The sequence below is a fragment of the Calidris pugnax genome, unplaced genomic scaffold, assembly GCF_001431845.1.
Source record: "Calidris pugnax isolate Ruff unplaced genomic scaffold, ASM143184v1 scaffold407, whole genome shotgun sequence".
NCBI lineage: Eukaryota > Metazoa > Chordata > Aves > Charadriiformes > Scolopacidae > Calidris > Calidris pugnax.
Window position 1 is genome coordinate 484,036 of NW_015091179.1, and position 25,482 is coordinate 509,517.

General features: G+C 51.3%; 1 protein-coding gene across 1 annotated transcript in view; it reads right to left on the minus strand.

Annotated features, from left to right (window-relative positions):
* The window catches only part of DNAH1 (dynein, axonemal, heavy chain 1), a 68,259-nt gene that overhangs the window by 4,298 nt on the left and 38,479 nt on the right, over window positions 1-25,482 (minus strand). The window contains exons 41-70 of the mRNA XM_014959406.1: window positions 24,854-24,994; window positions 23,702-23,862; window positions 22,896-23,053; window positions 22,590-22,763; window positions 22,195-22,233; window positions 20,695-20,873; window positions 19,670-19,900; window positions 18,110-18,306; window positions 17,118-17,253; window positions 15,756-15,964; window positions 14,720-14,891; window positions 14,189-14,380; window positions 13,572-13,682; window positions 12,265-12,450; window positions 10,656-10,847; window positions 10,037-10,204; window positions 9,223-9,414; window positions 8,758-8,889; window positions 8,393-8,518; window positions 7,765-7,884; window positions 6,683-6,832; window positions 5,946-6,106; window positions 5,609-5,834; window positions 5,330-5,525; window positions 4,836-4,987; window positions 4,159-4,359; window positions 3,650-3,790; window positions 1,142-1,300; window positions 631-762; window positions 273-443 (exon numbers count right to left, since the gene is read on the minus strand). Coding sequence (XP_014814892.1) covers window positions 273-443; window positions 631-762; window positions 1,142-1,300; window positions 3,650-3,790; window positions 4,159-4,359; window positions 4,836-4,987; window positions 5,330-5,525; window positions 5,609-5,834; window positions 5,946-6,106; window positions 6,683-6,832; window positions 7,765-7,884; window positions 8,393-8,518; window positions 8,758-8,889; window positions 9,223-9,414; window positions 10,037-10,204; window positions 10,656-10,847; window positions 12,265-12,450; window positions 13,572-13,682; window positions 14,189-14,380; window positions 14,720-14,891; window positions 15,756-15,964; window positions 17,118-17,253; window positions 18,110-18,306; window positions 19,670-19,900; window positions 20,695-20,873; window positions 22,195-22,233; window positions 22,590-22,763; window positions 22,896-23,053; window positions 23,702-23,862; window positions 24,854-24,994 — 4,905 coding nt within the window. The remainder of the gene's footprint in view (window positions 1-272; window positions 444-630; window positions 763-1,141; window positions 1,301-3,649; window positions 3,791-4,158; window positions 4,360-4,835; window positions 4,988-5,329; window positions 5,526-5,608; window positions 5,835-5,945; window positions 6,107-6,682; window positions 6,833-7,764; window positions 7,885-8,392; window positions 8,519-8,757; window positions 8,890-9,222; window positions 9,415-10,036; window positions 10,205-10,655; window positions 10,848-12,264; window positions 12,451-13,571; window positions 13,683-14,188; window positions 14,381-14,719; window positions 14,892-15,755; window positions 15,965-17,117; window positions 17,254-18,109; window positions 18,307-19,669; window positions 19,901-20,694; window positions 20,874-22,194; window positions 22,234-22,589; window positions 22,764-22,895; window positions 23,054-23,701; window positions 23,863-24,853; window positions 24,995-25,482) is intronic.

Genomic DNA, 25,482 nt, shown 5'->3' on the forward strand with positions numbered 1-25,482 from the left:
GGACCCGCTCCCTCACTTAGAGAGAGCTGCAAGTGTCTTACACCAGGCCCTGCAGTCCTGTTGCTTCTGTTTCTCAAAGCAAAACTTCTAACTGGCTCTTGCCAGAGTAGATGTAGGCTTATGAGAAATACCCCTAATCCACCTCTAGCCTGTGAGGTCTCCAGTGGAGAGGAAGATCTGTGCTCAGAGAGGATTCACACGCAGGTGGAGAGCACACATTGGAGCAGGTGCAGGCTGGGGACAGCAAACCAAAGCACAACCCTGGGTCTTACCTTGGCGCAAGAATTCAAGAAGTCATCACTGAAATTAACATAGGACTTGAGCAGGTTGGCCTTGACCCCGCGGGGGGGCTCGATGGTCATCTTGGAGCCATTCTGGAGGATGGCTACAGGGAAGTGGTTGCTCGGGAGACTGGTGAGCCAGAGGCGAAAGTCCGGATGCACCTGGAAGTCCAGAAGGCAGCAAGTTCTCAGAGGGTGCAGGCACAGCCACTGCAGCTGCTCCTGCACCGACCCTCTGGTTTTATGGGGAACCTGTGGATGGGATGGAACTAGATCTGGGCTCCTCCCAGGTCTCCAGCCTCCTGCCTGTCATCCTCTGAGCAGGCAGGTGCTCAGTAAAACAGCTCACCTTGTTGGGGTCAATGCCCTCGACCAGTCTCTCCAGCGAAGGCATCCAACTGGGGGCCAGGTGGCAGTTCTGGAAGAAGACCCAGTGGCCTTGCTCTATGGCACTGCGCATCATGGCTTCAGCACAGGGGCCCTGAGGAGGCAGATGAGAAGAGCTCAGAGAGAGATCCTGGTCCACCGTGGGTTGTGCCCTGCTGAGCTGGACAGGGAGACAGCTCCTGGGGTGAAGCACCCCTTTCCAGAGCTCCAGCCTGGCTTTGTCCCCACAGCTCAGCGAGATCTTCGCTGTCTGATGGCACAGCGAGGGCCCTTTTGCAGCTTTTGCAGGCCTGTGGGTCATGGTGTGGGAGAGTGGAAGGAATGGGATAAGTAGAGATGGATTTGGGAGAGGGTTCTGAGGCAAGAGGGTGTTTTCACCGGGCTGCAAGGATGTTCAACCTCCTTGGAGCTCGGTGGGATTGCTGGGAGTGTCAAGAGGACAGTGCTGCCCCAGGTCAGCACCGGCAGCTTACCTGGCCTTGGCCCAGAGAAATGGCAGAGAGCTTTTCAGAGAACTTCATTTCTTCAGCAAACTTGTAGAGATCGACAGCTGGGTCAGTGCCTGGGGACAGAACGAACACCAGGGGGGTGGTGGCAGTGGAGTCCCTGAAGACGACCGAGAGGTCAGTGGTCTGCAACACAGAGAGTTGGTCAGGGCAGAGGGGCCATCGTGGCACCACCTGCAGCACCTCCTCACCCCGCCTGGCCTCCAGCTCCTCTCCAAGCACCAACACTGGTGACAGGTTCAATGAGGGCCTAGTAGAGGTCTCCTCCGGCAGCACTAGGATCAGGGCAGTGACCACTTTCCCATTTGTCAGTCAAACTCCTCCCTCTACGCCTGCACTATCTGTTCCCTCCCAGTGGGGTTTAACTGGTGGAAAATGGGTAGGATATCCCTCCGTCCTGGTTTGAGCGACACAGGACTAATTTATTTTCTAATGCTTGGGAAAGCTGCACTTTTAGAAGACTCTAGTGTCTGCATTTGTAAAAATATTTACTTTATAGGCAGCTCTGGTGTGTGGGTTTCAAGGTCTCAGTGTTCTCAAGCCTTGCCAGGTGTGGGGACGATGAGGAGTGAGACCCAAGCACTTGACCCAAGCTGCCAATGGGATTACTTCATACCATGAACGTCACATTCAATACAAATTAGAAAGTTTTCTGCAAAGTTCTCTCTCCCAGAGAACTTCCTGCTGGTGCTGGACCCACCCTGCTGGGAACGGAGAGGTTCCTGCTGATGGAATGGGCTGGGTACAGTGCTGGTATATTTCATGTTGGTATTGGGCTCAATACTGGTTCTTTAGTATTATTAACACTAATTATTTAGTCTTATTTTATTAAATCTGTTTATATTTCAGATATAAGTCATTGGGTGAGAGAATAATTGTCTAAATGACAATAAATTGTTGTGAGTTTCTGAAACCCTTACCTAAGACATAACTACTTCCCCAGCTGTGGGGACACCGTACAGCCCTTCCCTGCAGCTGGAGAGAGGCAGGAACACTCTCACTGCAACTGGAAAATGCTGACAGCCCATTTACAGCCCACCCAAGGGCTCCTGATCCTCTCCTGACCCCAGCACCACTTCCTTTGGGCTGGTTACCTGGGGCTCAATGAAGCGCCGATCCAGGTTCAGCGCCACAAAGTCCTGCATGGCGTTGGTGACCTTATCTCCCCGCAGGCACCGAAGGACCAGCAGCTTCTGGAACGCATCAAGCTCAGCCTCCCACTTCCCAGGCAGGGGCTCTCTGCAAAGCAATCGGGTGCATTTTGGGGGGATGTGCCAGAACCTGCACTCCCCAAGAAGCCTGCAGGCAGCCACTGGGGTTTCAGAAGGGACAAGGACCTTCCAGTCACTTGGCTGAGGCTGTTGTCCACAGCTTTGAAACCAACAGCAGGCAAACCAGAGCTGCTTTTACCAGGGAAGTGCCAAGTATTACTGAGCTAAGAGGTTGTGTGGCTCATGCCAACATGCAGAGGCAAGGGCCACCCCTGAGGAGACAAGGTGATGCCTTGTGTGGCATGGCACTGGCTGTGTCAGCTCCTCCTGCCCTCCCATGATGCCATTACCTGCTGGCTGCAGCACAGCTACGTCAACAAAGCAGGGGGCACTTGCCTGTGAGGCTTAGGGCTGTCAAAAATGGCTCTGAACGCTTCAAGGTTGGCTACAAAATCATTGGCGAAGCCGGAGAAGTTCTTCAGGTTGCTCAAGGCCAGGATGAAAAATATTTACTTTATAGGCAGCTCTGGTGTGTGGGTTTCAAGGTCTCAGTGTTCTCAAGCCTTGCCAGGTGTGGGGACGATGAGGAGTGAGACCCAAGCACTTGACCCAAGCTGCCAATGGGATTACTTCATACCATGAACGTCACATTCAATACAAATTAGAAAGTTTTCTGCAAAGTTCTCTCTCCCAGAGAACTTCCTGCTGGTGCTGGACCCACCCTGCTGGGAACGGAGAGGTTCCTGCTGATGGAATGGGCTGGGTACAGTGCTGGTATATTTCATGTTGGTATTGGGCTCAATACTGGTTCTTTAGTGTTTTCTGCAAAGTTCTCTCTCCCAGAGAACTTCCTGCTGGTGCTGGACCCACCCTGCTGGGAACGGAGAGGTTCCTGCTGATGGAATGGGCTGGGTACAGTGCTGGTATATTTCATGTTGGTATTGGGCTCAATACTGGTTCTTTAGTATTATTAACACTAATTATTTAGTCTTATTTTATTAAATCTGTTTATATTTCAGATATAAGTCATTGGGTGAGAGAATAATTGTCTAAATGACAATAAATTGTTGTGAGTTTCTGAAACCCTTACCTAAGACATAACTACTTCCCCAGCTGTGGGGACACCGTACAGCCCTTCCCTGCAGCTGGAGAGAGGCAGGAACACTCTCACTGCAACTGGAAAATGCTGACAGCCCATTTACAGCCCGCCCAAGGGCTCCTGATCCTCTCCTGACCCCAGCACCACTTCCTTTGGGCTGGTTACCTGGGGCTCAATGAAGCGCCGATCCAGGTTCAGCGCCACAAAGTCCTGCATGGCGTTGGTGACCTTATCTCCCCGCAGGCACCGAAGGACCAGCAGCTTCTGGAACGCATCAAGCTCAGCCTCCCACTTCCCAGGCAGGGGCTCTCTGCAAAGCAATCGGGTGCATTTTGGGGGGATGTGCCAGAACCTGCACTCCCCAAGAAGCCTGCAGGCAGCCACTGGGGTTTCAGAAGGGACAAGGACCTTCCAGTCACTTGGCTGAGGCTGTTGTCCACAGCTTTGAAACCAACAGCAGGCAAACCAGAGCTGCTTTTACCAGGGAAGTGCCAAGTATTACTGAGCTAAGAGGTTGTGTGGCTCATGCCAACATGCAGAGGCAAGGGCCACCCCTGAGGAGACAAGGTGATGCCTTGTGTGGCATGGCACTGGCTGTGTCAGCTCCTCCTGCCCTCCCATGATGCCATTACCTGCTGGCTGCAGCACAGCTACGTCAACAAAGCAGGGGGCACTTGCCTGTGAGGCTTAGGGCTGTCAAAAATGGCTCTGAACGCTTCAAGGTTGGCTACAAAATCATTGGCGAAGCCGGAGAAGTTCTTCAGGTTGCTCAAGGCCAGGATGTCTCCCCACGCTCTCTCGTACAGCCAGGCTGGAGCTGGGTTCTCCCACATCTCTGTTATGGTCCCTCCTGACAACAGGTACCGCCACTCATCCTGGAACAGGACAGGACATGGTGATGGATTATAGTCCACCTCCCTAAGCCTGAGGCACGGGGATTTGCACCACATCCAAGTAAAATCCTGCAGCAACCTTCTAGCTGCCTCTCCTGCCAGGTGTGTGTGTCAAGGAGTAAATGAACTGTAGGCTCTGGTGAGTTCAACACCACCGTTCAGCTGCCACTAACTTTTCTCTGTCTTCTAATCCCTGCCTGCTCCCTCTGGACCTGCTACCCTGGCAGCAAACTCACAAAAGCTGCAGGTGACTCGGGCCAGGCAGCTCTGTGTATAGACACGGGGAAAGGTTTGAGATCTGAATGAAGAGAGAGCACCCGGGTTTGCCTGCAATCCTGCCCCCAGCCCCGGGGAACACGCTCCTCTTCCACCCCAGCACACTGTTCGAGGGGACTGAAGGGGCTGGGTTTGAGTTGCTCTGAGGGGATCCCATCGAAGGACCAAGGTGACTTCCTCACCATATCGACCTGCCCATTGTTCATCAGAATCCGGACGCACACCAGGAAGGCAAACATGAGCTTGTGCTTCTCAAAGAGGCTACGGCACACGTTGATGTACAGACTGAAGGTGATGTAGGTGTTGATGTTCACGATCCGGTCGTTCACGTCATCTGGAAAAAAGGCAACAACAAGATGAGGGTGGTGAGTGCTGGGGGTGTGTGTGGAGGGTGCTCTCCGTGTCAGATGGTGGTGCCTGGCCAGGGAGGCACACCCTCACCCTGCCCAGGAAGAGCAGACGCTGCTCTCAATATAGATGAGGCACAGAAACCCCTGTGAAACCAAATCTTCCCTTCCCTCGTGTGGGCACATGTAGGGGCAGCTCTGGCCCACGCTGAGAGCCAATGCAAGCACGGACATTTGTCTGGATGCTGCAGGTGTCCCCACTTCTGCTGCCACTAAGCCAGGAACGTGGAATAAGGAAGGGATGGGAGAGAGGTGTCCCGGGCAGGTACCTGCTTTCTCAGAGTTACTGATCCCCATTTGGAAGATGTTGAGGAACCACTCAAGTGAGTACTGGTACATGGGGTCCACGTTGGACAGGTCTGAGACACAGAAGTAGAGGATCTGCGAGCGGATGGCAACGGGCACATACTGCAGGCGGGTCATGTTGATGTCCTTCTCTGTCTGCTCTGCCACCATTACCTTGGCCTGGGGGACAGAGGAGATATCTGGATAGTGCAGCGTTGGCAGGGGATGTACAGCTGCGGGGAGAGAGCACCTCCACCTCTTACCTGGATCTCCCCTGCCTTCAGCTTGGATGCTTCCAGCACTTTGATGAGTTCTAAGTCATCTACGGGGTTTCCTTCAGAAGTGCTGAGCCGATACAGGATCTGGTCTTCTATCTTCTTCAGCTCCTGACGCATCTCAGCATTGCTAACAATTAGCTGGTTTCTAGCTTCTTCTAAGTCAGGCCGCTCCGCAGCCACCACTTGTCCCAGCAGTTGGTCTTCCAAGCCACTGCAACAAAAGCCATGGAAGTCAGGGTGGGGGCAATAATAGGCTCGAAGGCCTGAGGACTGTGATGAATGAGGCTCAACATCACGGGCAGCTAAGGGGGTAAGCAGGTACCTGGGTGAGAGGGTGAAGTTGATGAGGGTGAGCTTCGTGGAGACCTCAGGGGTGTAGTGAGGGTTGGGCATGTTGGTGGTGATGTACATCTTGAAACTCTCATGGTAGGGGATCACCGCATCCCCCATCTTCATCACCGTGCTGCCCTGCTGTTTGTAGGTCTGTACCAGAGAGGGACAAACAGAGGAAGACTGGGATGGTTACCTCTTGTGAGGGAAGGCACCCCGTGGCGCCCTGCTCTCCGTGGTGAGGAGAGAGTCTGAATATTCTCTGGACAGAGGAGCTCAAAGCTGCCTGAAGGCCTGAACCTGAACACAGCCCCTGCCAGGATAAGACAAAATGCCTGCTGGCAGGAGACAGGGCTGTGTGGGAGGCTGCTGACATGTTGGAGCCCTGGCCAAGATAAATGAGCACAGAAGATCCACGTGAGCGTTGCCTACCCAGAGAAACCTTCAAACCCACCGAGTCCCACCACACCTCAGCCAGATACCCCCTTCCAGCCCGGCCAGGCACCCACTGCCCCCTATGCCAAGGTGAGGCACAGAACCTGTTTCAGCAGGACAGGCTCCAGGGCTGGATCCAGCTCTTCTCCCACATTCTCCAGCAGGAACGGTTTCCCAAAGGTAATGGCGTTTTCCAGACTGCTGAGGAAGTCCCGGTCACTCAGTTTGGACACCTCCAGGCCATTCACCCTCTCCGGCACCCACTGCCCCCCTTGCCAAGGTGAGGCACAGAACCTGTTTCAGCAGGACAGGCTCCAGGGCCGGATCCAGCTCTTCTCCCACATTCTCCAGCAGGAACGGTTTCCCAAAGGTAATGGCGTTTTCCAGACTGCTGAGGAAGTCCCGGTCACTCAGTTTGGACACCTCCAGGCCATTCACCCTCTCCTGAAAGGCAGCAGGGAAGGGCAGGGTCCTTGGGGTGTCCTGCCCACCTTCACGTCCAGCTCTGGTGCATGGTACACATCTCACTGGGCTGATCTAGCTCCCCAGAGCAGCAGAAATATTACCTTTTCTTGCTCAGCTGATTTTTGGCTATTTTGGCAAGCTTAGCCCATGGCACCAGGCACTAAAGGCAGCCCAACAAGGCAGCAGGAAGAGAGGGAAGGGGGAGAACCTCCTTCAAAGGGCCATGCCCCTACAGAGCCCCACACCAGTAACCCAGAGCTTGTTTGCCAGCAAAGTAAGAGAAGGTGGGTGGGAAAAGCCTTTGGGGTACAAAACAGGAGCAGCTGCCTGAGCCTGCTGCCTGACCCTTCAAGAGGGTAGTGCATGGCCTTCTTCTGGGAAAGAGGAGGTGCTGGTCTGTGTCTCCAATGCTCTAGCAGCAGGGACTGTTCTCACTAGCCAGGTAAGGCTACCCTGATCCCTTCTGGCCAAGGGACACTAAAGGCTGTTACAGGAGATGCCAGGGGTGTGCTGTGTGTTTTAGGGTGTGGTGAAGGATGCAAGGCCCCCAGAACTGGCCAAGGGACACCGAAGGCTGTTATGGGAGATGCCAGTGGTGTGCTGTGTGTTTTCGGGTGTGGTGAAGGATGCAAGGCCCCCAGAATGCTACTAGGGAACCTGAATGGGAATCCAATGCCTCAGTTGCTTATAGTGGCCCTGCTCCTGCCCTGTGCCCATTTCCCCAAGCAGAGAAGTCCACCTGGGATGAAGATGGATGTGGAGCTTGTCTGGTTTTGGGGATGCTGGGCTGGGATAGTGGGAATGATCTTGCAGCTCTGGAGCCCACAGCCTGAGGTTGCTCTGGACAACTCCTAACAGGGAGCTGCTTCCCCTGTCCTTGCAGACCTGGCTTTCCTCCTCACAGCTCTTACCAGATTCTTGATCCACTTGTTTGCTTGTCCTTGGGGATCTATGTAGTGAGTCCAGCGCTGGGAGAACTGTGTTATGACCCCATTCTCCACAGACAGGGTGTCATTGGGTAAGCCAGCAATCTAATGGGGGAAAAAAAAAGCTGTTGGGTGGCACAAGACAGCTGACCAGAGAGAAGCCCTTGCTGCCCTGGCCCCTGTGTGGTCCCAGCGTGGTGGGTGGGGGATGACAGGGAGGGTATCTCTAACAGCAGCTGAGTCCAGAGCTGCTGCCTGAAGGGGCTGAGCCATGACACAGAGCTCTGCTGGCAGGGTTAGCCTTGGGCAGGCTATGGCCAGGGCTTTGCTGTAAGCCTGGGGCTTGCAAAGGGGAGTCTTATGGGTTAAGCCTGATGCCCTCAGAGCTGCTGCTGCTGCCCTGGATGCTGCCAGGTCTTCTCCTGCTCATTGTGCGAGGAGCCCTGGCAGCAACTCCAGCTCTGCAGTGTGGAGGCATTTGGTTGTTGTTGGGCTGTTTGGTTTGGGGTGATCCTTTGGTACAGGTGATCTCAGCAAGCGGTGAGCGGAGCGTTTTAGCCTTTGCCTGTGGCACCTTCAACCTGAAGGTGCGTCAGGTTTTTCTGCAACTTGCCTGCCAGGAGCGGATTTCCACAGGGTCTCCAAGGGTGCTGATCAGGTTGGGCTCCTCAGTGTGAGGAATGTTGTTTTCTGACAGCTCCCTCAGCCACTCGTTGCACAGAGCTACACGGTAGTGACCCTGCCGTGAGAAGCACCATCATTGCCTTTGGTTTAGTTGCAGCCAGTCTGCATCTCCTAGATGCTGGGAGCATCTAAACCCTCCCATTTCCATTCAAATGGGACCCTGTGCAGCCTCTGCCACAAAGGAGAGAGATCCAGGAAGGATCCTTTCTCCCAGCAGGTATAGCCAGCACCAGCAAGGTGCCAGGAGAGCAGAGCAGGTGACTGAGCCTCTTGTGGGGAACATTCCACACCTACCGTGAAAGGGCCCAGATAGGCCACAAAGCCAGCTGCAACCAGCACGTCCCCAGTGATGTTGTTGATCTTGTAATCCAGGCTCTCCACAGTGTCCTGCCAGCGCACCTTCTCATCAGCCAGGCTGTTTATGAGCTGTGGGATAAGTTGCACACGTGAGAGCTGCTGTGTGGTCTAACCTCGTGTCCTGGACCTGCTGCTCTCTGGGTAATGCTGCAAGTGATGGTGAGCAGAGGTTGCAGGGTGACCTCTGCCATATCCTGAATCTGTCCCCAGCTTTGAGCACTTCATTCTGGGATTACGGGGCTGCTCTCAGCTCTCCTGGAGACTCATTGCTAGCTGAAGAAGCTGTGCACAGGAGGACAGCAGCTTTTCACACCAGTGCCTAGCTTAGCTTCCCCAGTCCTGTAGTGCTGCTGAGATCAGGTTGTCCCATGTAAGCAGGCAGAACCCAGCTCTGTCCCTTACCGTATCGGCACGTCCCAGCCTCTGCTGACACTGCTCACACTTCATCTCCAACTCTTCCTTCTTGGCTATGCATGTCTTGTACTTGTCTTGCAGCACGGCAATGCCACTTTCAACCTCTCTTAGGCGTTCCTTAGCTTCCTCAAGGACCTGCCGAGTGGCACGCAGGTCCTCTTCTGCCTCCCGCCAGGCTCTCTGGGGAGATGCACAAGGAAATGGTGAGCATGTGGCCAGGTTATTCCCCCAAAAACCAGAGACCTTGGAGCAAGAGCTGGTTTTCCATAAAAGCACTAGGTGATACTGAGACACTTCCCAGTATGACAAAGGTTGACCAGTGTAACTGCAGGGGGATGTCCTTCGAGGCCAGGAATAAAGGTAGGGGTGAGGAAGACATTTCTGCATGGCTCCAAAAAGCCAAGAGCCTGTGCCAGCTTACACAAGTTCAGGATGTGGCCCAGTGGTGAAGACAAAGAAAGGTTCTTCCGCTTGCCCCAGAATAATAATAATAAAGAAATAGCTAGGCCTGGAAAGGATTAAGACTGAAACATCAGTGAGATGTGGGAATGCTGCTCTAAGTCCAGTTCCTGCTGAGCCAGGAACTCAGCACTAAGAACAAGGTATCACTTCTGTCTCAGCATACTCTAGGCTGATTTCTTCCACTTTATTAATGCTAACAAGTTTTGGGGCTTTGGCTCTGCTAAGGCTTGGTCTGAACATGACATCCTGAACGTGGTGACCCTCAGCATCTCCTGCAGAAGGGGGCTGCTAGTTCTGTGTTCCCTAACACCGAGAGTAACTGAGTCACGCTGCCTCTTACCCGCTTGGGCTCCACAACCTTGGCCACAAAGTGGTACTTGTACATGGCACGCACCCACTGGCAGATGGAGGTGCAAGCTTTGGAGACCTTGGCGATGGCAGCTGGCTGAAACTCCTCACTGTCAATGTAGGGCTGGATGGCCTTGATCACAGAGTCTGCAATGTTGTCCTGCAAGCAATAGTGGGAGAGAAAGGAGATAGGTGATGAGGGTGCTAGAGATCTCACTGTGCAGGGTCTCAAAGGGCTTTCCCCAGTGGCTGCAGCCTGCACCAGGACTGGGCAGGGTGGTTAAGGCATCACACTGGAGCAAGAGGAATCAAGTTGAGGCTCAGGAGGCACAGCTGTGGGATTGGGAAGTCCCTTCCCATACTGCCTCCATCCAGCTCCTCCACATGGAAGGAGCAGAGGGACAGAAGGTGAAGACCCATGTGTCTGGGTCCCATTGCCCAAGGCAATGAAGTGCTACCAGCTGGCATGAGGGCTTCCAGGCCAAACACGTCCTCATCCTCTGTGCTGCTGAAAGGTATTGCCCACAAAGAGCTCTAAACTTCATTACTATGAGAAGGATCCCTGTGAGGCAATACCTGATCCCAGCCTCCCTCTGCCACCCACCACTTACCTTATCGTACTTAAACAGGCTGTCCAGGAACTTCCCCGGGTCCTGGAGAAGGCCCCTGCCTGGCTCCCAGTAGTCATCCACCTTGGAGCCTAGCTTTTCTCCTGGCACCTTTTTGGGCTTGACTCCTTTCATAATGCAGACAGCTTCAATCACCATCTTCACACCGACGGGAGGCCGCTGCATTGCTCGTACCTTCAAAACCCAAATGGAGACAGTGAGTTGGCTTGGCTCTCATTGAGAGGGGGTGCTCATCCCTCAGCTGGCCCAGGGGAGACTGGGACCAGAGGTAGGACATCTGGAGGACGTAATGCACCGGCAAGAAGGGCAGAGGTATCTGAAGGGAAAGCTGGTTATCAGAAAGGGCACGGAGCAAACTACTGGTAGGCTGAAAAAGCCTGCTCTGATAGGTTTATCTGACAGACTGGAGATATCTTGGCATAGGAGCTAGATCTGTATGGCCCTGGGGAGGAGGCCATACAGGAACGGGGCATGGGCAGGCTTTCTCCCTTGCTCTGTGAGCTCTCATTTGTCTTGCACTCCACCAGAGCAGTGCTGCAGCCCATGGGCTGGTCTGTAGCACTTGTGGAGGGACTTCTTGAGTCTCTCCTCAAGTGGGCAGCTAGGAGTGCTACTGTGGCACCCTTGAGATGGCTGTGGGATGTCAGGACCCTTAAGGATGACTCCTGCTTTTTCCTCCTAGGGTTGACCGTCCTTGCCATGTCCAGCAGGAGACAATCTCAGGCCTTCCCACTGAACACAGTTGGGCTTAGAAGCAGCAGGGAGCTTATTCATTAAATGAAGATTTTCCTGAAGTTGGTGGGTGGGTTAGATGATACGTAACAAATTGATGTATCGCATGAGTTGGCACTGGAAACATTGTATAGAGAGGTGACTTTTCATGCCAGCTCTACCAGAGAATGGGTGCTGGGGGCAGTGAACTGACACTGTGTCTTTCCCCACCTTCTGAGGAAAGGAGTTTTGCATGTTTTGTGGGGAATAAACAGGTCAGTTATTTACAATTGCAGAGCAATAAGCCTGTTCCTCCCCTCCACAGCTGTCACACTCTGTGCGGTGAAACCTTGTACTTGCTGAGTTTGCTCTCTTGTCTGTGAGCTGTGATGTTTGTCAGGCTCAGAATCACCTTCCTCTCTCTGACTGTCCTATTTCAAGCCAGTATTCCTTGAAGTCAGCCCACCAGCCGCTGCCTCTTCCTCTTCTCTGCCTTGGATGCCCTTTCAAAAGAGCCTGCTGTTTCGGACAGTGTGCTGCTAGATATGTCCCTGTGCTGGGCAGTCAATACCAGGGGTTGCCTGCTACCTACCCCCAAGGACAGGTGCCATGGGGTGAGCCCTTCACAACACCCTCTCTGGCACAAGTTGGAAACAACGTGTAGGAACAACCCAGGGGTTCCTCTCTTCCCTTCAAAACTCTTTGCTTCTGGAGGAGTGAAGCTGAGAAGCTGCACGGACAGCTGCCCAGACCGTGAGCCCAGGGGGATGGCTGGGGATGCTGGAAAAGGCTGGGGATGCTGCAAGCCCATAGAAGGGGAATTGCTACAAAGCGAGAGGACCAGACCCAGCTCTGCCACCCTTCCCCTCAACCCAGTTACCTCTGTAACATCATTCTTGTTAAGCTTCCTCAGGCTGGCTAGAGCAGCATCCAGGGCTGGGAGGGCTTCAGCCAAGTCCTTCTGAGCATCATCTGCAATGGCTTGGGCTGTCTGAGCTTTCGCATTGGCCTTCTTCTCCTCAGCCTGCACAGCAATTCTTGTCTCTTCAGCCACAGCTGTGTCCACCTGCACCACCAGAGACAGCCTCAGAAGCATGCTGGAGGCAGAGCACCCCTTTGGGATGGCTCAGCACTGCTAGGTAAGGATCACAGCTGTCCTGGCAGGTCTTCCTGGCAGTGTCTTCTTCCAGCAGAGACATGCTGGGGCCTAACTGCTGGAGGGGATCCCCTCCCCATATCATACCAGCAGAAGGTTTTTGTCAGCCTGTAGAGACCATCCCCAAGCTCCAGCTCTGGCTGTTAGTCCTGCAGGAATTAGTTGCTCTACCCACTTTTGCTATGGGCACAGGGAGAGGATGCATGGAGATGCAAATGCGTAGGGAGATGGAGGAATAAGAAGATACACTGAGGGTTTTGTTTCTAAAACTGTCACTTCTGCCTACCCTCAGGGTTAAAACACTAGCAGGAGGTGTAAAGGGAACAGGGAATACAGCCAAATCTTCATCTGCTTATGTGGGAACATGGGAGATTGCAGACTCTTTCCCCTTTGCCTACAGAGCTGTACGATGTTTGTGTCTCTGATCCCTCTGGCTTAGTCTGGCCATCCCACAGCAGGGGACAGGCAGGGAGGAACACAAAGAGGGAAGGTAGTGACAGCCAACACAGGACAGTCCCCTCTTCTGGAGTGGCATGAAAGAGGGTGTGTGATGACCCTGAGGTCAGGGTTAGCAGGGGCAGGCTGCAGCTGGATTATCTCCCTGGGGCTGGGATGTGGGGGACCCATCCCTTTCAGCAGCAACAGTCTGGGCCACCTGAGGATTGTGTTAGTAGTGCCACTAGTCTGTGCTTGCAACAGTGTCAACCAGTGAGGAGAGGGAGCTGGTAGCTTGGCTGACTGACCCCTGGGTTGTGCTTTCAGACAGGGGCACTGCTTCTGCTGGCAACTGGCTTGAGGTTAGCAACTGGCAAGGTTATGACTGGCCCTGACCAACACCAGAGCAGGGACACCAGCAGAAGGTCCCTCTCGCTGGCAGCGCTGCTCTGCCTAGATACCTGCTGTGCTAATCTGAGGGCTTTTTACTGTCAGATCAAGCAGGACTTTGTGCAATCCCTGCAAGGCGTCCCCAAGCCCTGTGTCTAGTCTGAGTAGCCAGACTTGGAAAGCGCAGGGCTGTTCAGCAACGGTACCTGCAGTTGCTCCATGGTTGCCACCGTGTCCTTGGCTGCCTGTGCCAGGAGAGGGCGGGCAGACTCCAGCTCCTCCTGCATCCTCGCTACATCCTCTGCTGTTTGCAGGAGCTGTGGGAGCAGAGCAGAGTGAGGCAGCAGCCACAGAAAGCCCCAGGACCCTGGTGGATGCCCAGCGTCAGGCTGTACAAAGCAGGTCCTGCCTTGGTCTCCACTTAAGCAACAATCTGACAGTGTGTGACAGTGTGGTGTGCTTAGAGGTAGGAATGCCTGATGGTGACCGCACATGATGGATGTTACTTCACCACAATCAATCAGCAGAACAATGTTGCTGTTAGAGGGCTTTCAGTGAAAAGGGAAAAGGTTAATAAGGAACATCCCGAGGGATGATGAGCTACAGAGAGGTCTGCGGTCCCCAAATACTAGGGACCATTGTTTTTAGAGCTGTTACAGGCTTAGACCTCCAGAAAGACTGGCAGAAGGCATAGTACTGATTTGCTTTAGCATGAATTTTCTCCTGTTACACAGGAGATGTGTAGGGCATCTCTGCACCTATACATACACTGCTCAGAGCACGTAAGGGGGGCCCAAAGCTCTCCTGGGTGTGAGGGACAAACCTTGTCCAGGCCACTTTTCATCCTTTTCTTGGCTGCTGTGAGTTCCTGTTTCTTCTTTCCAATCAGGGAGCTGAAGATGCTGAGGAACTCGAGATAGCTCTTGGGAGTGACATAATTGTGCCTGCCCAGCTCTGCCAGGTACACTTGGCACTGCTTTGCCACACTCTGATGGATTTTCACACACACTTGAATCTACAAGGAGAAAGGAAAGAAACAATCTTATTTAGTACTGAACGTGTAGTAGGCAAGTCTATGAAATGCCCACAGAGAGCACCAGGGGCTTATAAAGAGCCTAATGTACTGTCACAGCAGAGCTTGTATATGCATACAGAGAGAGGGTGAGAAATGGACACGGCCATTTCAAGGCAGACAAAAGTCAACCAGTTCTGTATTTGAATGACCATGCCATGAAACACTTCTGCTACAGGGTAGGACCTTTTTGCTGGTGTGTCCTGTGTCCATGGTCTATGTCTCTATGTTTATCTGGAGACATGGAGCATACAGGAGCTGTGTGTTCAGTGTGACACCTACCACCCCATCGACATCATCAGCACTGGCCCCAAGATGTGGGATTTCATGCAAGAAGGAGGAGGCAACGCTCTGCAGGGCTTCAGCTGGCCACTTATTAAACCAGTCAATGGTACAGCAGTTCACTAGAGAGGGGAACTGTCTCAGGCGTGCGCGGAAGACTTCTCCAATAGGGCTGAGGGAAAGACGTGCAGAAAAGAGATTGTTACAACAAGGACAACATAGCTTTCTTCCTTCCCTGGAACTGTCCTGAACTCTTACAGAGTAAGAAGGAAGGGAATATACCTAAGGAATAAGGAGGAGGGAGGGAAATAGGGAATCAAAGTTCAAGCAGTGAGCTGCATGCCCTAAGGTGCACATCACAGCTCACTCCTTGCAAGTCCTGGGTGTATTCTGGAGGTATTAAGATGGTAGAGGGGTGATATTTTCTGGGTCCCTCCCTAGGGAGAACACTTAAGAGGTAGGAAATAAATGCGATCTGAAGTTTATTTCAATCAGGTGAGTGCTGGTACTTGAACTGAGAATGCCCTATACTGTCTGGCAGCCCTCCTGCAACCACAGCAAGCTGCTCGTGGACTACAGGTAGGAAATAAATGCGATCTGAAGTTTATTTCAATCAGGTGAGTGCTGATACTTGCACTGAGAATGCCCTGTACTTTCTAGCAGCCCTTCTGCAACCACAGCAAGCTGCTCGTGGACTACACACTAGATTCATTAGTAAACGTGGTGCAACTGAACCCCAAATTCAAGCAAGATATTTTCATAACAAACAGCTCAATGGTGAATGAAGGAGGAGGAAGCTTGTGTTTAATCTGGATCATTTACAGTCATATTCTTAAGCTTTTCAAATTTCACCTTGAAACCAGCAAAGTGTAAAAAAAAAAGTATCCAGTCCTATGGGAAGGTGGTATGCAAACCTCACTCCTCCTCCAGAGCCAGGGGCTTGGAAACTAAGGTCCCATGACAAAGTGATGCAAGGCAAAGGACAAGGAAAGAATAATTAACATTTACAGCATGGAGTCCTACCCCCGAACCGTACCTCATGCACAGGACCATGTGGATATTGCTGCGAACCCGTCCTGTGTAGGCAGCCATCAAACTGGCCTTGGTGGGCTGCTGCCCCAGATCTCGAACAACAGGCTTCATAGCTGTCATGATCTGTTCTTCATCGTCAGGGTTGTAAATGTTGGGAACATCACCTGAGTTGAGCAGGTTGTTGATATCCTCAAGGAAGGATTCATTTTTAATCTAAGTAGATGATGGAGAAAAAAAAAAAAAAAAAAGGTAGTTTCTTAAATTCCAAGGCAGCCATGACTCCACATGTCATGGAGAACACATCTGCATAAATACAGCATCAGCCTCTGTTGTAAGAAATTATTTCTGTGATCACTCAGCTCCAGTAAAGCATACTCTGACCCTTGTCCAGCATTTACAATTGAACAGCCATATCCAGCCATGCCAGGGTGGGGGGAGTATCTGAAAACAAGCCTCCTTCTGCCTATTTACTGTCTCCAAACTGATCTCAGGGCCTTGCTCCCTGCCTTGCAGTGATTCTACAACCAGACCCTAGACAACAAGTTGTCTCACCCCTCCAGCACAGAACACTTCTCTATTAGGATAAAGCTCACTGATGTGGGAGACAGACTAATTGCAAGGATGTGTCACAGTCTGTGGGACGATCTCCCTCCAGAGAGACACTCACCTCTCCACCTTTGCTAAATCAGAAACACATGGCATCCATCTAACTTGACTAAATGTACCCTCCCAGGCCCCTCTTCTCCCACATGTTCTTCTCACTGCAGGGAAAAGGACGGAAGAACAAGCAGCATTTGACAGATTCTTATCTCACTGCTTAGGGCACTGCCAGAAGGGACTTGGTTCCTATGATAATGAAGACAGTAAAAAAGTCTATCGGGAACATAACCATGAATTCCAGAAGTTGGCTTAGTCCTTAGCAAGTTACAGTTTACAGTAACAAGCCAACATTATCCTGTGGAACCAGCAGGCATGTGGCCCTAAATCTACTGGTATCTCTGAAAAGAAAGAGAATGATGTTACTTAGGACTTCTAGTATCAGTGGTCAGCATAGTGCTTAGCTCCAGGCAGCTGGGTCTAAAATTTTTGATTCCACCAAACCCTTGGATGGAGCTGAAAAAGGCTTCAAGCAACAGAACAGTCAGCCCACCCACACACAGCTCTACAGTCCCTCTAGCAACAAATGCACCACCTTCAGTTTTCCTGGGGCTTTTTTATAAGATGAGGAAGGTGGACTACTTAAGAAATACAAGTTGTACCTGGTTTGTATCAAGCTCCTCAATCCTCTTTAGGGGGATTTATTGAGCTTAGACATGTGTTTCTGACTCCTTTTGAGATGGAGTCCACCATACTAATACTCCTGTACCTGTGTGTCTACGAATAGGAACGTCTTGGGTAGACTTTGAAGGCCTGCCTTCATCATGATCTTCTTCACGTCATCTCGCCATTCGGTCATGCCATAATTTTTGGACAGTTCAATCTGGAAACACTCATAATCTGCCCTAAAGGAAAGAGAAGCCTGTGGAGTTATACTGAATTAAAATCCCCTTTTTTGTCAATCCCGAGTATGTGTTGTGGTCTCTGGGGGAGAGGACTCAAGCAAGTTGTTTTCCTGCAATGAGTCCTGAGCACATGCCTGTCCTTGTGCATGTTCAGCCACCAACCCGAGAGCATGTTTTACTCAAATCAGAGATACTCAAGCTAACTAGAAACTGGGAGAAGTACAGCTCCATGAGCTAACAGTCACACTGCTTCTTGGGCCCAGTGCCTCAGAGTGCAGAGGGAGCAACTCAACATGGATTTTTTTGTGATGCTGCCCTCGGAGGTTGGTGCACCTGGGAACAGTGGATGCATTTCTCCAGGATCACACCCCGTAGTCAGAGCTGTAAGAATTGTCTTCTTCACCCTAGTTCCCTGGCTCTTCAAGTTTCCCCCTTGAGGTCTTCTGGCTCCCAAGACTCACCAGTCCTACTTGCCAGGCTGCAAGTGGCACTTGATTGCTTGTCACTAGTAGCTCCTGTCTTTGTCTTCCAGGTGCCCAGCTCCCGGGAAGAAGTCCCTATCTCTCCCCCTTCCATGCTGAGCATTGCACAGGCCAGTGAGCTGCCATGGACCATGCTGCATTTGCTCATTCACTGCATGCCTGCAGCAGTAACCCCAGCTACAAGCAGGAAAAAGAGTCCAATTTTCTTACTGTAGATGTGCATTTTGACTGAACCTTAGCTCTTGAGTGTTACATCTGAAGTCAGCAACCAGAAAAATGTGTAACCATTAGAAGGAAGGGAAGGAAAAGAGATTCTCTGGAGGCAGCCCCCATGGAGCCGCTCCACATCATGTGCATAGAAGTGCATTACTTACATGTGAGATGCCAGTCTGGTGAGAGACTGTCTCCCACTTCCCCCCACACCCAGGAGAAGAGCGTTCCCCGGAGCCTGCCGCAGGATCCGGCTGATGCGGCAGATATGCTGTATCGCATCCATGAAAAGCACAAGCTTCAGCTCTGGGGTGTTGGTTTGGTTGTACTCCTCCAGGTAATCCTCAATCACAACCTTCAGCTGTGGGCAAAACAGCCAAATGTGAGGGTGTGGGTGGTTGTCTGAAGCACGGCCAGGCTCCCGGGAGGGCAGAGCCCGGTGCTCAGCAGGGGCTGGGAGCAGCTGTCTCTCTTAGTTGCTCCCAGGGAGCAGCTTGTGGGGAGGTGATGGTTCTCTTTGCTCCTTGCTCCTATAGGAACTGCCATTGGACTGGGCTGAATTTAGCCAGTGGTGGTGGCAGCAGCTGCTGAATGGTGACCTTAAACTAATTCGGGCAAGTGACTAAGGTCTGCTGTTCCCAATGGTGCTGTTTTGCTGGAGAAACAGCAGTTCAAAATAAAATAGCTTATGGCTGCTTGACCCATGCTGTTCTCAGGCCTCCCTCTGGGAGAGTTGCCTCAGTCTACAGCTGACCGAGCCTGCTGCTGCATCCCATGGTTAGGATCCTGGCTGGAAAGGGCAGGTGGTGGAAAAAAAACCCCGCTGGCTGTAGATTAGTAGAGAAGCGCACTCCTCTCCTGGTCCAGCCATCCCAGTGAGTAGCTGCAGGACCAGTCTCTCCTGCCCTTTCCAGACCTCTCTTCAACAGCACCCTCAGGCCAGAGCAGAAGATGAAGCATAAAGACATCTGGGATTTGGTCCCACCCCCTCAGCAATCTCACTGTGAACCTGGACAAGTAAAATCAGCTGGAGTTCATATAGAATAGATATCCCTGCCTAGATGCTCAAGCTCTGTGCGCATCAGTGGGCTGTGCAGCAGCTCGGTAAGGCTGGCTGTCTCAGCTGTGCTCACCTCGGTGGGGGACAGGCCTACCTACTTTGCAAAAGAGATTGGAAAGCTCAGTTAATTACCAGTCCTTACCACACAGCTATCACAAGAGGAGAGACAACAGGATAATCATCTGTTTCTGATAATGAGCGCAAAAAGTACTGCTCATTGCCTTTGCTTAATTATCACTACCAAAGTACTTGCAGTATCTTCTCCAACAGAGAATCTGGCACTAGCATTAATTACTTGTAAAGGTCAATTGTGAAGTCTTTAATGGCAAAAGTATTATTGTTTGGGAGTAATGTGCCATTTCTTTCCAGCAAATTTCACTTTCCGGTCCCAAGTGCAGCCCATTTGGGAGATCTGGCATAGCAGGCTGCCCCAGGATGGGGGATGCAGAGACAACTTGTTACACCTCAACTTCCCATCACACCAGAGGCAGCCACTATCCACGTCTGGGGTAGGATTTCACATGAGAGCCTTGGGAGGGTTTGTGATTCCAGACACCTTCAATTCAAGCAGTCCCATGGCTACTACTAAACGTTTTCTTTTGTTTGCAGAAGACTTGGAAGATGTGAACATAGTTCACATGACCATGATTCCCAGGGTTCTTACCCTTTCCTGGCTGTCGATTGCTTGGTACAGTTTGATATTGGCACCTGGCTCCATGAAGTCCCCAAACAGAACCGGCTGGGAGGGGATGACCTCTTCAAAAGTGGTGCCTAACTCCTCCATCATACGCTTCATCAGGTTGTCAAACCAGGTCCGGTCCTCCTTGCTGACCAGGCGATCACAGAAGACTCGGCAGCTCTCATGGTACCACAGTTTGAGCAGGTCCAGTTTGTCCTGGTAGGAAATTCCAGCAAAACACCCCCATGAGAGAAGCATTAAGAGCCTTGCTGTCAGGAAAGCTGGTTCCTGCCCGGCATGTGGCCAGCCCCACTTCTGCTAGAAGGCAGCTGGAGTGGAGAAAGAACTGGGCGGAGGAAGCTGCGTTCCCTTCTCCTCTCAAAAACAACTCTTGTCAAAACAGCTGCTTTGCAGAGAGCTTATTACAGCTTCAGCTAATCCCCCCTTTATTTGCCCATATGTCTGGCTTTCTTTGAGAAATTTTAATTTCATGTTGTTTGTCCTTATCTTTACCCCAGTTTGACTTAGTTTTTACTGTTTTCAGAAGTTCCTGTGGTTTTTTGGAAAGATCCTTTTATTCAGGTGTAGCATGGAACCGGGGTCCCAAGTACTTGCTGTGATAAGTCAATTTCTACTGGCTAGGCTGGACCCAGAGCAAGGTCCTCAGGGGAGCTGAAGGGGCAGATGCCTCCATCACTACAAGCCAGTAACGGGACAACACCTCTGCCCCTGCATGGTCCCCTGTGTGACTCCATCCAGCCCAGAATGGCCAGGTTGTGGCCACTCACTTGCTTTCACACCAAGGAAGGGCTGGGGTGGTGGTGGGGTTCTGTTTACTACTGGTACTAGGTGATACAGCCAAAGGGAAGGTCACCACCTTCATTGAACAGTACCAAAATGCAGCTTCAATAAGAAACTAAGGCCTGTTTGCAGGCCTATCAATGAGACCCTAACTGGAACACTTCTGGTCTTCCCCTGGGTGGTGTTGCTGTGCTGATGGGAGGACTCACCTCCACCTTGCTGGGCTCAGCCATGAGCATGCCCTGGAACACCTTGGAGAGGTCCCTCAGGTTGAAGGTGTAATGTGACTTTGCTGGTGTGGGCAGCAGCTCGGATGTGATGGTCGAATAGACGCAGATAGTGGCATCAACCAAGGGCTCGTTCAAGTCTTTGACTGCAAGTGCTCCTGCTGTAGAGACAGAGGAAGGTGGAGAGAGATGGTGAGGTGGCAACTCTGGGTTGCTCCAGGAATACCTGGAGGACCTGGCAGTGCAGAAAGGTGGCACGGAGTGGTAGAGGTGTTGCTAGGATGTCCTGGTTCTGGTGGGAATAGGGTTAATTTTTGCAAGGAGCTGGGATGGGACACAGCGAGGTCAGCCATACAGCTGGGGGAGCTGGCTGGGGTGGGGGGCAGGAATAGCCACTTGGGAGCAGGCTGGGGCTTTTCAGGGTTCTGGTTGGTGAGCGGTGGAACATTAACCATGTTTCGTATATTCCTCCATCAGTATTACTGTTTTTGCATTCCTCTTTCCCTTGCTGTTCTGTTAAACTGCCTTTATCTCATTCCATGAGTTTTGCCTCTTTCTTCCAGTTTGCCAACGAGCTTCCCAACCAAAGGGAATCAGATTTGGGGAGGGAAGGATGCACGGCAACAATTCTGTGGTGTTAAGGGTTCATGCACCCCAGGGAGAGAGGAGACACTGCCAGACAGGTAATTGGTGGCTACCTGAAATTCTCTCACACAGGTTTTTCTTCTTCCTCCTTGCACTCCCCCAGTGGAGTCTCAGCTACTTTTAAGCTAGAAGGTGTGAGCTCTTCGCTAAACCGCCCTTGCAATTCATTGAGCTCAGCAAATGCAAAGCCACCGAGGAATAATTTCTTATGCAATAGTCTGGCAAGATTCAAACACAGCTGCTAGTTTTAGAGCAAAAAATACTTTTTTTTTTTTTTTTCCCAGTCCCAACCAAGTTCATTACAAACACTCCCGGGGAAGCAGAGCCCTGTGACACCCAAGCATTTTGCACTTTTTTTTTCATTATTTCCAAAACTCTTCAATTTCTTTTTAAATCACAGCTAGATGCTTCAGTGTGCCCCTGGGCTCATAGTCAGGTACCGACGCCTGTGAACATTGCCAGCGCTCAGAAGAAAGCCCCGCTTTGCTTTTCTCATAGCCCACTATTCTCACTCCTTCCTACTTGCAGATTTACAGATGAGGGCACATTTGCAAAGATGATCCTAAATTCCCACCCTGTCAAATATAAGAAGACTCATTTAACTCCAAATGAACCCTTTTTTCTGGGTGGCTGTTGCACCATGCTTAGATCCTCCCTGCTCAGCTGTCCACAGGCGGCAGCAGATGGAGAGCAACAGAAGGCTCTGCTTCCACAGAAGGCTGTTGTCTGGGCAAGTGTCTGTCTGCTGAAAGCACAGGTAAGCTGTGCCATGCTGTGCCCATCAGCTTGTTCTGTTCACAGTCTCTCCCTGTCTCTCATCTTTCTGCTCTTACTTACGCACTGGGTCTCTGTAACTTTTTTCTCCGAGAAGTCCAGCTAGAAAAAGACAGAAAATCTGAGTCATGACTCGCTGAGGTGAAGGATAACTGCTAATCTATCACAAACAAAATCCTCTTTGAAAGGCCCAAGCTATGGGATACCTTAAGAAACTGAGAGAGCCAAAGTTGAAGTTTGCTGATATACACCAGCAGAGTTTGGCCCTGAGACTAAACAGCGTATGACCTCTCTGTCTGCTACAATTTAAACAACACTTTCCCAAAAGCATCTCCAAGCAACTAACAGAAGTTCCAGCTTCCAACGCTTTGATCAGATGTTCCTCCCCTTTCTACCTCCATTATCACTGAGTTGACTGGCAACATGAGGAGGAGGTGGCACCTGTCTGCAGAACTTACCCATCCAGCTGCCAAGGATGGTGGAGAAGATGGCCTTCTTGCTGCTCTCCTCCACCTCTGTGAAGGAGAGGTAGTTGAAATGGCGGGTGAGGCGTGGAGTGACAACATTCCTTCCCCCTCCAGGAGGTCCCATGGCACAGACAAAATTAATATCTACCAGCTTCTTAAAAGTACCTTGAAGAGTGAAAAATCATGAATGAATCCTAAGTTGTAGCTAAAAACCCTCACTAGAAATCTCCACCACAGCTATATCTATCAACAGGCCAACTTTTGCCAGAAGTACTGGATGAAGGACCTGGGTCGTACCGATCTGCTTCCTGTCGTACCAGCCCTGGTGGTCCATCCACTGCCGCAGCAGCTCGATGGGTGGCTGAGCACCGTATGTCTCCAGCATGGGCATGTTCAGATCATCAATAAAAAATATGAAGTACCGCCCAACCGGAGGCCCGAACACACCCTTCCGCCTGTAAGGACAGAAGCCATGTAAGGACACAGGACAACTCCTATTGCAAAGGTTCTCCCAACTTGATCCAAAAGCAGTTTTTTTTTCCCCAGAGGTTTCCTGGATCAGCAGTTTCAGCTGTCCTTACACTTAGACTCCATACATATTTATATGGGCCTTTGCACAGAAAAGATCTGGAGCGATGTTTGAGGCACCGGCTTCATTTCAAACACAAGTGGAATTTTGTCCACCTATGCACAATGTCAATGAATAAATGGGTGCAAATAAAAGCAAAGCTTTAGCCCATGAATCTGTTGGAAACTGCAAACCAGTGGCTGACCAGGGAGGCAAAAGGGAAGCTGTTAACCATGGGGAGTGGGATGGGGGGTCAGCAGCCATGTCTTCTCCCCTCATCAGTTTCTAGTAAGATCCCACACCTGGGTTTGCAAAGACCTGTGCCGTGAAATGTAGTATTTCTGGAATAACTAGAACTGGAGCAACTTTTACAGACCCTCACTAATCCTAATCCTGCCATTGTATCAAGTTATTAGTGGCTCCCGCAATTCCAGCTTGGATTTGCTGTGTGTCTTGGGATGAAACTAAGTGGCCGCGCTGATAGAAACACTGAGCTCAGGGATGCTGCCTTTGCAAACACACAAACAAAACTTGCCTCTTATCCAGTTTGCTGTCAATGAGGTCCTGGGTTTGGTTAGCAGAGGTGCGTGCTGAAAACATCAGGAAGTGGGTGACATATTTGAGAGGCAAGTTCTTCAAAAGCTTGTCTGTAATGGTGAGAGTCTTCCCAGTGCCAGTGGGACCAATGCAGAGAACCTAGAAGCACAATGGGCAACGCAGTGTCACCGTAGGTATGCAATCTGTGCTTCCCAGCTCTCTGACACCGGGTGGAGGAAAGGCAGGTTCCTGCTCACTTGGGCATTCAAAGGCTGGGAGAGGACAGAAGGCTCGCTTCCTCAGTAAGGACAGCTGTTCAACATAGACTCATATGGGGTTGGAAGGGACCTCTGGAGATCATCTAGTCCAACCCCCCCGCCGGAGCGGGTCTACCTACAGCATGTTGCACAGGAACTTGTCCAGGAGGGTTTCGAACATCTCCAGAGAAGGAGACTCCCACCACCTCTCTGGGCAGCCTGTTCCAGGGCTCTACCACTCTCAAAATAAAGAGGTTCCTCCTCATGTTTAGGTGGAACTTCTTGTACTCAAGTTTGTGCCCATTTCCTCTTGTCCTGTCACTGGGCACCACTGAGAAAAGACTAGGTCCATCTTCCTGACACCCTCCCTTTAAGTATTTGTATGCGTTAATTAGATCTCCCCTAAGCCTTCTCTTCTCAAGACTAAAAAGACCCAAGTCACTCAGCCTCTCCTCGTAGGAGAGATGCTCCAGGATCTTAATCATCTTTGTGGCCCTTTGCTGTACCCTCTCCAGCAGTTCCCTGTCCTTCTTCAATATATTGAATATATTGATCTACCAACAGATCTCTTGGTGTGCAAGGAATGCAACCAGAGGAGTATGAAATGGAAGTGTAGGAAACAGGTAAAGCGGGACGGTGATGGGCTATCTAGAAATTGTTGTGTTTTGATTGAACAACTGAGTGTTGATATTCCTTTGGGGCACTTGCACGGTCCCTGGGGACTGAATGGAGAATTCTTGTTGAGCAGAGAAATGCAAATCCATGACAGTGGGAAATAATCTCAAAGTACCAGGTAGCTCTTTGGTTCTGATTGCACTGGGAGAGGAAAAGGTGTCCCTCTTGGTGAGAACAAGGTTGAATCAAAAAAATCAAAGACAGGGCTGGGCACGTACTGGCTTACGGTTGGTGAGCAACAGCTCCAGCAGATGGGCCATTCGGACTGTGTTCATCGTAGGCACAATAATGTCACAGAAGTTGGTATCAGGAACCATGGTGAACTTTGCTGTAGAGTCCAGCCACTTCTCCCAGCACACCTGAAAGGTATGGCTGTGTTTAGAGGGGGCAGTTGTATCTATGCCCTACAGGAACAGGAAAACTGTTTCGGCTGTGTTTTCCCCATCACAGCACCTTGTGTGGCCTTCCCACAGAAACAAAGCTGGCAGCTTCTGCTGAGCATCCAATGCTCATGAAGGGCTCTTTACTTTGTTCTGATTTCAGGAAGGGGAAGCATTTTTCCTCTTTTTTTTTTTTTTCCTTTTTTTTTCTCCAGCCTAGGGGCTGGTGACTGTCAGTCAGACAGGCCTTCTATGCCCTGCTGCCTCCTGTGAAAAACATGGCATATTTGTCTGCCTTGCTCCTCCCTCCAGACTCCGCCGCACACAGCTCTTCTGCTGTTGGGCACTGCTTTCTGACACAGACAGACCTTTCCACCTGAGCTTCTCCCTGTCCTGCTCCAGCAGCCACACTTGTAGAGCCTCCTCACTTTCCTGAGCACTGGCAGAGGCACTCACTCAGGTCTGAA